At 35.3% G+C, this 12,844-nt stretch overlaps 1 protein-coding gene across 1 annotated transcript; it reads right to left on the reverse strand.

Moving 5' to 3' along the window:
* Positions 1 to 3,102: 3,102 nt before the first annotated feature.
* On the reverse strand, positions 3,103 to 7,698 carry LOC131165659 (auxin response factor 16-like). Its single transcript, XM_058123634.1, has 4 exons — positions 7,313 to 7,698; positions 5,808 to 6,977; positions 3,722 to 4,614; positions 3,103 to 3,627 (listed from the first exon to the last, which is right to left on the reverse strand). The coding sequence occupies exons 1-4, from the start codon at positions 7,334 to 7,336 to the stop codon at positions 3,558 to 3,560; spliced, it is 2,157 nt and encodes a 718-aa protein (XP_057979617.1). The 5' UTR covers positions 7,337 to 7,698; the 3' UTR covers positions 3,103 to 3,557.
* Positions 7,699 to 12,844: the final 5,146 nt, after the last annotated feature.

The following is a 12,844-nucleotide window of genomic DNA, read 5'->3' on the forward strand; positions in this document are numbered from 1 at the left end:
TACCACACTCACTGTTTATCCTTCCCCTCAAATCTTTTTATTTTGGATTGGATATGGGATAAGATCTGATTTTTTTAATAAACAAGTGCCACATTTATTTTTATGTTTTTTTCATTTTTACCCGCAATAATGTATGCATTGCAAAATTGGTTGTATTATTTATAAATTAGATCATTTAGACACACGTCTTATAATTAGGGCCATTTTTCACTATTAAAAAAAAAGGGTTATTGAATGTGGCCGGTGATAGCCTAGTCGTTCAAGAATTCTATAAAAAGAAAAACTTAAATTTTATATTTAGATCTTTATTTGGATTTGTATTGGATTTGAATTAAATATAATATAAAATTATATTAAAATTGATCAAAATTCAAATTTAAGATTCTGAATCCAAGCTTCTAAATGCATACAAATGAAATTTGAATGAAATAAGTTTAGTGAACCAATCACGCCATATATTATCTCCCTTTTGGAACGCTAGCTAGTAAGCTGGGAAAATAGTTTGCTCATGGTTTAGCCAAATACAATAGACAGTTGTATTAGTTTGAAGGAATTAAAATGATGCAATAATCATATAGATTAATATGACTAAATTAGTTAAGAATAAAATTCATAAAAAATAAATATCTCTTATCTATTTGTTGTTGGATGGAGCAAAACACATTTATTATTTTGTAATTTATTTTAACATTTGATTTGTTTCGCATGACAAGAGAAAAAATAGAGATATATTAATTTTTTAAAAAATGTATCATAACAAATAAATGTGTAATTTTCAATTGAAGGGGGTCACTGTAATTATACAAAGCCTCATTTATGCCATAGTAATTAATTTAACTGAACGGAGTTTTAATACCAACACCTTTCATATGCTTGATTATATTTTTCAAAAAGTCGTGTGCTTGTCATGCAATAATTAATTAAATAATAGTAATTATATATATATATATACAGATTGCAGCTGCATGTGAACCCTACAACTGTGCAACGCGCCAACACGCACTTAGCTTCAAAAGTTTATATATATTAAAATCATTGTCGAGTGTGTGTCACTTTCGCTCCATGATTCCAACCCCCGCACGGTCCATACATATAATATATCATTAAATTTGCTTAATTTATACATTTCGTTTGTACACGTTCCATGCGATGAAGCTTACAGCTATATGTGATTTCTGATTTCCGAGTAGGCTGCTAGGGTTTGTAGCTGTGTCCCTGCAAGCATGCCTTCTGATTTTCCTCACCAACATGTTTCGGAATATTTATATATATTGATAGATGTCCACTGTAGAAAACCAATGCTGTTTTGTGATTTTGTTTGTTTGACCAATTGGGAGGAGCCCAAGTTTTAACTACTATATATATATATATATATATATGAAGACAATGGGAACATGTTATTAGGTTTTGCTTTATATATATATGCACTAATCTCTCTGTATGACTCGTGCGGTTGACTGACTTTTTAGCCATTTTCTACAGATTTCTCGGATCTTGGTCTCTCTCTACCCCCTGCCTATCTCTGCATGTAATGCAGAGAACATGCAAATGTAATTTAACCACTAATTGTTAATTATATTTCTCGTAAGGATAAGCCATGAAATCCGCCAACGACTTCTCAAATTCAACGCTTTCTCCTCATCCCATAATGACTTCATCTTCCCCTATTTGATTATTCTTAGCAAATTGAACTCTCCCCTTTTTGACCTTCCCTGTTTTTACCTTTTTATTTTTATATATATCATTGTAAATTTAATTTAATTACTCAGAAACTTGTTTATTTGTCACGATTTTGGTGAACAATTTTGCCTTTTGACTTGGCAGCGGCAAAGAATCAACCTAGTAGAATGAGAATTCTCTGTCTTGCATTTCATCATGCACATTTGTAGTTACTAGTTTTACAAAGACAGTGACACTCTTGCGCGAGACAGGAAGAGAAAAAAAAGGATTGTTTTCGGTTTATTTTTCTTCTTATCGTGCATTCGTAGACAATATTATGATTTACGACGCCACTTGAAAGAGATAGCCGGTGTGGAGCTAACAATTGATTTTTTTAAAATTATTATTGGTAATTATTTGTGTTAGTGATGGATCAATCATGTTTTTATAAATTAATGTCATTGTTTGATCATCCTTAGCCAACAGTTTGACACATAAGATGCATGTGCAACATGATGCATTATATTACAATTGTTTATTGTTATTAATAAAGACTATTTATAAGAAAGTTTAAAGGGGGAGAACAGAAAAAGAAAAAGATTAACTTTTCTCTCTCTCTCTCTCACTCTCTCTCACATTCTAATGTGAATGATGACCATCTTTTCTCGCAAGACTCTTGCTAAGTCACAGCTTGACACATGCTATGCATGTGCAGCCAGCACCATGCAAATCTTCCACCACACGTTACTCATTATTATTATTATTATTATTATTATTACTCGTTTTACTTGGTCAATTTTGATATAATTAGATGTATATTTTTATAATTAAAATCATTGTAATATAGAGACGGGATAGCTCAAAAAATGAAAAATATTTTTATTACAAAATAAATGAGAATACAATAATTTAAATTAAAAGAGTAGCGATAAAAATGACTATTTTTCATATTTTCTTGTAAAGATGTCTATTTTTATTATATTTTATTTTCATTGAATAACATAAACTTTTGTATAAATAACTATTTTAAAAAATTATATCCCAAATACAAATTTTATTTCACTTCTGTTATTCATTCTACTCCTGCAAATTTCATGAATCAATTAAACCACCTTCAATTAAAATATCTCCATTCATGTTCCAATCACAAGGGCTAACACCCTCAAATCTCTTTACAATTGAACCCTATTTGGAATTGAAAGGATAAATTTGATTACATAAGAATGGGTATTTGCATTTGTCAAACATAGATTTTAAGTTTTAAGCTTTAGTTTACTTAAATTTAGACGGAAGCGAACAAAAACTTGCGTTATATTTTGTTCAATCCATACAAATTCAAATTCATTGTCTAAGTTTAAAAACGATATGTAATTTTATTTGATTTTAGAATTCCCAGGAATGTAGGTTACTTATGCCAGAAAATAAAGTTGAATCAATTCATAATTAAAATAAAAGAGTCACTGAATTAAGATTTCCCACTTCCCATGACCCCAAAAAGGGTATTACAATATAAGAATGAAAGACAATTGCCCTAAATTCCAACCTTCAAGGTGAAAAAAAACACAACTGATGATCTGATCAGCTGGGTCATATAAAAATTCTCAGACCAGTTCTCATGCAATAACAAGACTTTGTATTTGTACAGCTTGCAGGACTCTGGGAAGACCAATAAGATTTGAACAAACAAACAACACGGAAACTTCTTCCGACATCAATTCCACGACGAGCTACAAGACTTGAAACTACTATACCCCCAAAATTGGATGAAGTAGGCTTCTTCCACAACTCTCCACCAGAAAAAGGGACTTGTGACAGTCAAAATGATGGATTCAGTAATTCAACTGTACATTTAACAGAAGTCATTCTTTCTCTACCTTCATATATATGTATTTGAGAAGTTACCTTCCCATATTCTCACTGATCGAATCTGCTAAAATCGTTAGCCTTTTCGCCGTCTTTAAAAACTCACTGCAATGGGGCAACAAGAGGATGCTGTTGATATTGCACAATGTATAGCCAGTGGTAGGATAAACGTTTAGAAAAGTGATGAGGAAATTTTTACCTGAAGGGTTCATCTCCAGTGTGCTTAATGGCATCTGCCTCATCCCGGTACAGCACGCTGCTTGGCATTTCTGCTCTTCCCAAGCCAAACATGTCGGCGAGCTTCCTGTACAGCTCTTCGTATGACCCAAGGACTGAGAGGTCAAGAGTCTGACCCACGTCTTCCGACTCCATGAATACCTTGCAGTGACCAGTTTCCAACCCAAGCTTGGTTTTTTGGAGATTTTTGTACCAGGTCCCCCCTTCATCTGCAGAACTTTCCAGAGCATGACATGCAGAGCCAAGACTAACAGAGATGTTTGTTGTCTTCTCAGTATTCCCATCTGATGAACTATTTCTGCCCGTCTCATTAGAGCAGCTTTGAGAAATCTGCTGCTCAGTAAGTATAGGCTGACCAAATAGTACTAACCGGGGCTTCTTTGCATTGTTGTTTTCCCTTGTGCTCGGGGTGGAATTGCCCATTGTCAACAAGCAGGATATATTTTCATCATTTTTGGGATTGCCCACAAAGCCATCACTTGGGAATGTGGAGGGTGGAGCAGTGTGACAAAGCCGATGGAAATTGATTGGAAATTGACCTGATTGTTGTTTGTTGAAATGGAGATCTGATGAAGGTAGTCCAAATTGAGCATGCCTGGCTCCCTGTATGCCTCCAGGAATGTGGTCAGATAAATAGCACAAGAGGTCATTGGACCTGAGTAGATTGCTGGAAAAAGATGGCACCGGAAGTTGGCCAAGCAGGGAGAAATCTGAGTTTTGCGGAAGCCGTAGCTTCTTTCTTAGTGGTGGCGAGAAGGGGGAAAGATTGGCGGCAGGCATATTTGATGCCAACTCGACCAGCCATGGGCTGACTCGCTTAACGTTCTGGAGCAAATCTGGCTCATCCCATGTTACCTGCCCGATGATTTTAAGCATAGATGTCATCATGCTAAGCAAAGAAGCATCACAAAATAAACTTTTAAGTAGATGCAGGACCTATTTAGAAATTTGTCTAACCAATACATATGCATCTCTTCTAGTAGAAATATGAATTAATGGCTGCAACCTATTCCACATGATACATAATCAAATCCTCCTACCATTGAAATAAATAAACAAAACTACCAAGCCTGAACTTCACAAACATTTACACATTCACAAAAGCTTGAGGAATGATCAAGTGAGTTTAATTCACCACACAATATAAACTATGACACACATTTAAAACAAAACAACATGCTATGCTAAGATGACAGTATTGTTGTTCCTACAAAGGAATCAGCATACCCTTAAATTTGTCATTATACTGGGATATCCTAGGAAAAGATGTCCTCCATTCATCAATAGGAATTTTCACTAAATGCGAAAGAAGGATCAGTGTTCCAATCTCATGGCAGACATGAGTTGGTTGGAGTGGGTCTTGAATATAACAGCAGTGGAGAGCAAGAGGACGAACACCAGACACAGGATACAGAAACACAATCAAGGCAGGATGAAATTTCGTCTTTCAAGAGGTTATCCACCCTTTCGAACGGTAAAATTGGATCAAAGCTGAAAGTTAAGAAGTCAGGAAAAGAAGTCGCTGTACACATAGGTGTTCTTCAGGAAGTTCTATGCAGTACAACCAACACTTGGAGTGCAGGTTGATGCAGGCATTCCTGCTTTTGTCACATACTCTGGATGTTTTAAGCTAGATCTAATTAGCATAAATCTATTTGTTAATTACCCAATGAAAGATGATTAAATAAAAAATTCTAAAAAGAGTTACGGATTTCTAATTTACTGTTGGAAGCACATTTTAACGCTACCCCTTTTCTTGCTATGTTCTTAATTTTACATGTTGTGTCTTTGCAATTTTCCCCCATAACCTCTACATTCAATTAGGTTCCCAGTCATCACATTTATAATTCCTTCACAAAATGGAAAAATAAGGAGAAAAATAGACGAAGAAATTATGTGAATAGCTAAATTCATCATTTTGGGATGATACATTATTCTGTACCCGAAACTTGCTGAGTGAAATAATTTAGACATTTCAAGTTCCGACAACGGTAAATTTGGTAATTTAGCCTGTGAAAGATGGAGAACAAGGCTGCATTTAACGATACCTGGAGAAGCCTCCATGGAGAATTAGGCCAATGGATCGGGTCAGCAACCTGAACAGAAGATACAGTTCCCATGAACCAGCTTATCCGAGACGAGTCCTCGGTTTCAAAGGCCATCTTGAACCTCATTCCAGAACACCACTGGATTTGCATTGCAGCTCTCAAGGACGCCACCTTGACACAAAACTCTGGACTGCTTGCGCGCGGATAGTAAACAACCTCAAATGGCTGCCCAGCAGCAGCAAGAGTTGCAGCCTCAATGACAGATTCCGGTCTCACTCGTCCCCTTCCCTGCGAACACCCGTTGCCATTTGCTTGCATTAGTCTATTCTCATCCTCCCTCAAGAAAACAGAAAACCCACCACAGAGTGGGCTGCAGCTTGCAGATGCAGGGCTCCATCCAGATGGGTACTCAAGTCCATCACCAATTCCCCTCTTCGCCCGCCGAATTCCCACGCACAGATCTCCATGTTCTGCCCTCAAGAACACAATAGAATCCCCAGCAACAAGTTTCTTCTGGTTCACAAAGTTACTCCACCCGGTTGTCAAAAGATGGCGACGGGGGGTTCCCCTATATATGTGGCGGAACTTCCAAGTCTCCCCATGAACATCCTTTGCAAGGATGGTCTGCACCGGAGGTTCTGCCCTATAGTCCAGCCGCGGAAAAATAGTCTCCGCACAGTAACGGGGAACGGAGAAACCTCCCCCATTATTGGCATCAGATTGTGTCAATGTCTTAGCAAAGGACACTGGTTTCTCTGAAACCTCAGACCCATTCCTCTCCAGAACCCCATCATCTTCTAAATCAATCTCTGCAGTTCTTAAAGGCACTAAACTTAATCTTGAAAAAACCTCATCAGTCTCAGGATCTGCCAAATACTTTATGGCAGATACTCTGCAGAGAATCTGGGAAGGAATTCTTGGGAAGTTCCTGAATTCTACATTACCGTGGGCGTGTTCGGCGTGGCCCTGAGGGAAGTAGAAGACCTTTGAGTTAACCGGCGGCATCTGCACCATCCCACCAGCGCAGGCATGCCATAAATGGTAATCCAAGCCCTTCTCCATGCCCTTTGTAGACTTATTCATGTAATTCGTAATTGTATTTTGAAGGCAATTAAAGCCTTTGCACTGGAAAAAACTTCTTCTACTGTTTGCTCTTTCTCTCGGCAACTGCTGCAATAACAAGATAAGCATACAAACGGGGAATTCAGAACCAACATTCCATTGGGTCTCTGAGAAAATGTAAGAAACAGGAGACAAATCACAAATTTGAATCGTAAAGTTAAAGGGTTCGCTCAGTATGGTTATGACTTATGGCAAACCAGAAAACAAACAATAGCCAGGAAAAAGTTTTATCTCCTTCGTGACCCTCGGTTTTCTTGGCGACCAAACGGAGAGAAAACACGAGAGAAAACCAAAAACCGATTAATAAAACTGGGAAAGACTCAAAAATATTTTGAATCGGAAGCGACATACCCAATAAGGAAAGCAACAATATCTTAAATTACCTCTCTTAACCGATAACAGAACATGAACAATCAGGATAACATATTCTGCTACAATTTCACGACCTTTCCTTGTGCATTCAGAATTACAGAAGCCAAAAATCAGAGGAATGGAAAGAAACGGCACAACCCACGAAAGAATTTCATGAATCTTCCCCTAAGGAGAAAAGAAAAAGTAAACCCACAACTTTAAACCAACTCTGCACGCACTCCTCGAACAGGGAATGGCGGAGTTAACACTAAAATGGGGGCCCTGCCCTGTGCTTCAACTGTCATAGATATAAGCAGACAGTACACGCATATGAAGCTTCCTTGCCGACCAGACAGTGATGCAGAGAGAGAGAGAGAGAGAGAGGATTCCCGAAAACAATGAAAATAGGAATAAAGAAATTAAGCATGGTTTTGAAGCAGAGATTTTCATGCACTTTCCACGGTTTTGGGTTACAAAAGTCCAAAACCAATCCACATTCAGGCGATTAATCATCCCTGACTTTGTTAATGGCTTAACGCTTAAGTTGATGATGCCAGTGCCACTGTCACTCACGGAGCGTGTAAGCCACTCTGCTGTAAAAATTTGAGCAGTCGTGCTGAGATATGCAAGAGCAATTCAAGAGCTAGCATGGTTGATGACCATTCATCTCAATTTTTCATTAATTTATGAATTTATGTGTCACTTCTCTTCAGATTTTTGGTCAAGTGACTAGTCTTTTGGCATGACTCATTATTAATAAACTTATGATTCGGATATTAAATATTCACATTCATAATTAGATGAATGATTATTAGAGTTGATGGATCACACTCATGCTTTATTGGTTAATGAATTAAAATAATTTTAATAAATATATAATTAAAAATTAAAGTTTTAAAAAAATTAAAAGGTGAATAGGCAATTAGTAAATTAGTTCCAAGCATACTGTTCTTGCTAATTTTCCTTTATTTTTTTTCTTGCATCATCAAAGAAAAACCTTTGTTAATGTCTGGCAACGGATCTAGCATTAGAATTTGTCCTCTGATATGAGAAAAACAGTCATTTAAGCCCATCAAAAACTATATTACATGTTGTCGATCTTGATAACTCAGAAATACCTTTATTGCACCACAATTGCACTTTTGTAAGGTTCCACATGAACATGTAGGAATTTGATTATAATCCGACAATTCATCCCACAAAGACTTGAACTTGTAGTAATCTCCCATAGGCAAATATGCTTGAACCAAATTTGATAAATCTTTTTGCAATTGATTGATTCTTGGACCATTACCTTGAGTAAGTCGATTCCAGCCACATATCTCTCGCTATTTTTGCACATATTATGTTGCAGCCAATCTCCTTCGAAACAGAGTTGATCAACCAAGAAGACACTATATTGTTGCATCTTTCCCAGAATTCACACAATTCACCTATGAGGCTCAGTTGAGAAATCGATCCATCCACGAAACCAATTTTGTTCTTTGCTTTAAACGCCATAATCATGGACCTGCTCCATGTATGATAATTGTCCCCAATGAGGATATTTGACACCAGAACTGTTCCTGGCGAATCACCATTTTGGAGGTGATAGCAGCTTGGAATATTATCCATGTTGAATGTAGAAACAGAAGCATGAAACAGAGTATCAAGATTTTGCTCTGATACCATGAAACATAAAGCAGACTAAAAAAGAGAACTAAGCTGCATTCTTCTATATTTTTTCAATAACAAATGAATGCTCTATATTTATACAGAGTTGAATGTAACTAACACTAACTAACTTTGTTATAAACCAATGAAAAAGATCCACATGTTTAATCTATATTATATCAATCTATAATATAATAAAAGGTATTAATAATGAAGCAATTACCTATATTTTTAAATAAATTTTTAGGTTTTCATAAAATTAAGAAATAAAGGGAGAAAATTAAGTAATGTATGGTTTGGGGAATATTACTTCTATGGATAGAATAACGATTATATAAGAAAATTTGATAGTTTATACAAGAAATGTATTATTATCGTAAAACAAATTACAACCGAATAAAGTGATGGGTTAATTGGCTAAAATGTTTTGAATAATAAAATAAGAGAAGTTAAAGAGGAATTTTAATTCTTCTTTTTTTAATAGCAGGTCATTTGGTGAAAGTTTCATGAACATAAGAAAGTGTTCTATTAATGTTTTCTGTTCCTATAGAATTATAAATTTTAGTAACTTTTCAAAGAAAATATCTTGATCGAAATAACATTTTTTTATCACTATAGTCCTGCTTATGCATTGCTAGAAAATTCATAGTGAAAAGTTTTGATTTATTGAAAATTGTTTGTTGTTATAGAGTTGGTATTAAATATCATTCTAGTTTTAATATGATCGATGGTTTCGTAAGATGCACATCGTGGAAGCACTGAACATTTCTTTTTATTTTTATTTTTATGACAACATGTTCGATAAAGATGCAATATAGACGAGGGTTTAGGATTTGAGCAAATTTATCCATTTATTACCTCTAAACATGGTAAACATAATTAGGTCAATTCCTTAGCCTCTCAAGCTAAAGACAAAATTTTCAATATCACAATTCAAATAGTTGTCATATAGTAGGATCAACATACAATTGGCTCGAGAGTTCAGATATCTGTGAAGAAATCTTATAAATTAAGATAGGAAATGGAAGTGAAAAATTCCCTTTGCACAAAACTAAAAACCTTCAATGGTTTGTCATTTATGATAGTTGATGGGTTGTCCACTAATAGTCTATGGTTGTAAAGAGGTTTAACTAACTCAAACTATTATGTCGGGTGTGAGGTGCTTGCGGAGGATTTCCTACAACTTTTGTGTGACTACCTTAAGACGATGCAAACTTCGACGCAAATATTTAGATATAATGTCGTATTCATGTCCAAAAATGTCCTCGAAAATAGTTTAAGTTTGAGATTTTTATACTTAAAGTTTCGAGTTCAAAAGTCTTGAAAAAGATACGAAATGAATTACTTGTGTTTGTATAACTCGGCCAATGGCCTAAAAAATGTCAAGAAGAGGCTCTCCCTCTTTTTGTTTCTCGAATTAGAGAGGTGTAAAAAAAAAAAAAGAAAAACACAAAAGTATATATATATATATATTAGTAGAAAAGCTGGAAGGTCAACCAAAGGATTATGAACTATCATCTTGAGGTTCGTAAAATATAGATGATCTGATATATAGGCTTATCTAATGGAATAGCTACCTAATTATAATTAATTGAAAAACATTAATGTCCATCACAAACCAACAAGTAATTTTTTCTATTTAAAAAAAAAAAGCACGTTGGATCTCCTCAAAATCCTCAAAGAAGCATAGGGGTTTGTTAATTAATTAACGTAAGAAAACATGAACGTGTTTCTCAATTAAAAAATTATAACACGGCAAAAATTAACCCACAGGCTTTGACTTGATGAATAAATAAATAAATAGCGTAATTACTGTAATATATATGATGAGTTTCATGCATGCACAAAAATGTGGCCGTAATCTGTAGATTAATGCTCCGAAACCAAAGAGGCAGGGAATCGGATGAACACATTTACCCTCCACATTGTCCATAAACCAACCATTTGACTACTTCAAACTAAATAGGCGCTTTAACTTTTAACATGGTCCCCATTAAAATTTTTACCACACTTCATTGTTATAGTCTTCTCAATTTTTTGAAGTAACATTCCAGTGGTTTGAACATGAGACTTGTATAGTTAGGCACTTAGGCTCAACAGATTGAATCGAAAAAATAAAAAGAGAAAAACTAGCTCGATCCTTGCTGTAATGGTCATGAGCTCAACTTCGGTGAGGTATTGTCCGCTTTGGCACATTGGCTTCATGAATTTATCTTATAAATGACGTCTCACTTAGTTGTAAGCCCAAGATCTCCCTAATACACATATGGTATGTAACTGTGACACTTGCAAATGATAGCTTGATGTGCACATCTTAAATATTAGCTAGTTTGAGTGGCTAATTAATGAATTTTCGAATAGAACGATATGTTTTCAAAAATAATTTTTTAAGTATGCATCAAGATCTAACCCATTGTAACTGCTAATGGTTGAAAACGGATCCTCTCTAAAATTACCCTACTTAGCGATCTTAAATTTTGAACAATCTAATTGTTTTTCTTTTCTATAGTTATTACATTGATGGATGAAGATCACTATGACTTTCATATTTGGGGTGTAATATTCTAATCTTTGAAAGAAGGGTTAAGAAGGAGATTCTCACCATGGTGCTAGAATTTAGGATTCTATATGACCTAAAGATTTTGCAATTTCTAATTATATTATCAAGTTTGATTTGTAAAATGGAATGGAGTAGGAATAGAGTGGAATAAAAATTTGAATGGAAAAAAATGAAAAAAAATAATCGATAAATTCAAGTCCATTTTATTTGATTCCACTCCATTCTTATATACCAATCATGTAATTAGGAGTTTTGTTATACCATTTTTGTTTGAAAAAGGAGGTAAAATCTTACATTATCTTCATATTTGTATTCTCAATTTGGGTGAAGTTCGAGGAATCTTGTAATCACTCTCTTTATACAGTGAATTATCTTTTAGAGCTCCCAATCTTTTTTCACCAGAAGTGTAACGACCCGAATAAAATGGTAGTTAAATAATAAAAGAAAAGGGATATGGGAACCGAAAACAGAAGGAGGCTATCGACTTCGTCGACGAATACAGGGGATTCGTCGATGAAGGCTTTAAAGATTTCGTTGACGAACATAGGATTTCGTCGATGAGAAAATACCGAGAGGGGTTCTAAGGCAACCTGAATTTCGTCGATGAATACAGGGTATCGTCAACGAAATTTGTGAAGGACTAGTCGACGAAGAATGGCCTCGTCGACGAAATCCCCTATTATATATATGAAAATCCGGGTTTAAGCTTCTTTAAGAAGCTAACCCTTTTCTCTCTCTCTCTCTCTCCCCTTCAGCCCTCTCTCTCTCTCTTATCATTTCTGGGCCAGATATACGTCGGATCGACAATCCGAAGTCACCACAATGCTCCTGGCGGAGTTCTCTCCAAATCTACTGGAGCGGATCGTGGGAGAAAGCTAGTTGGAAATCATCCCAGAGTTGAGGTAAGGCTTTTTAAGCCATATTTGGTCTTACGCTAGTTAGAAGAAATGTTGTACGCATGAAAATATTGAAGTTTAATACTGGGGGTTTTCAGTTTCAGGGTATTGGTCAAGGAACCCCTCAGGTGTTAAACTTGAATGCTTTTGGGTAAAAACTTTCTACTCAATATTTGAGTTTTTGACAGTTGAGGAAAATATTGTATGCTTAAAAAATACTTAACTTTAATTCTGAGATTTTTTATTTTCAGGGTGTTGAGTTAGGAACCCTGCGGGTATGGGAAAATTTTTATTAGGGGCTTTCTAAGAATCAGGTAAGGGGATAAATTAAACTAGTTTTGTTTTGAGAAAATGCATGTATATATATGTAATATCTGGTTTCAGGAAAAATAAATATATTTATATATATGATTTATATTTGGAAAATACTGTTTAAATGATGATATGTTGAATAC

Source organism: Malania oleifera, chromosome 10 (genome assembly GCF_029873635.1).
Source record: "Malania oleifera isolate guangnan ecotype guangnan chromosome 10, ASM2987363v1, whole genome shotgun sequence".
In the NCBI taxonomy this organism is placed as follows: Eukaryota; Viridiplantae; Streptophyta; class Magnoliopsida; order Santalales; family Ximeniaceae; genus Malania; species Malania oleifera.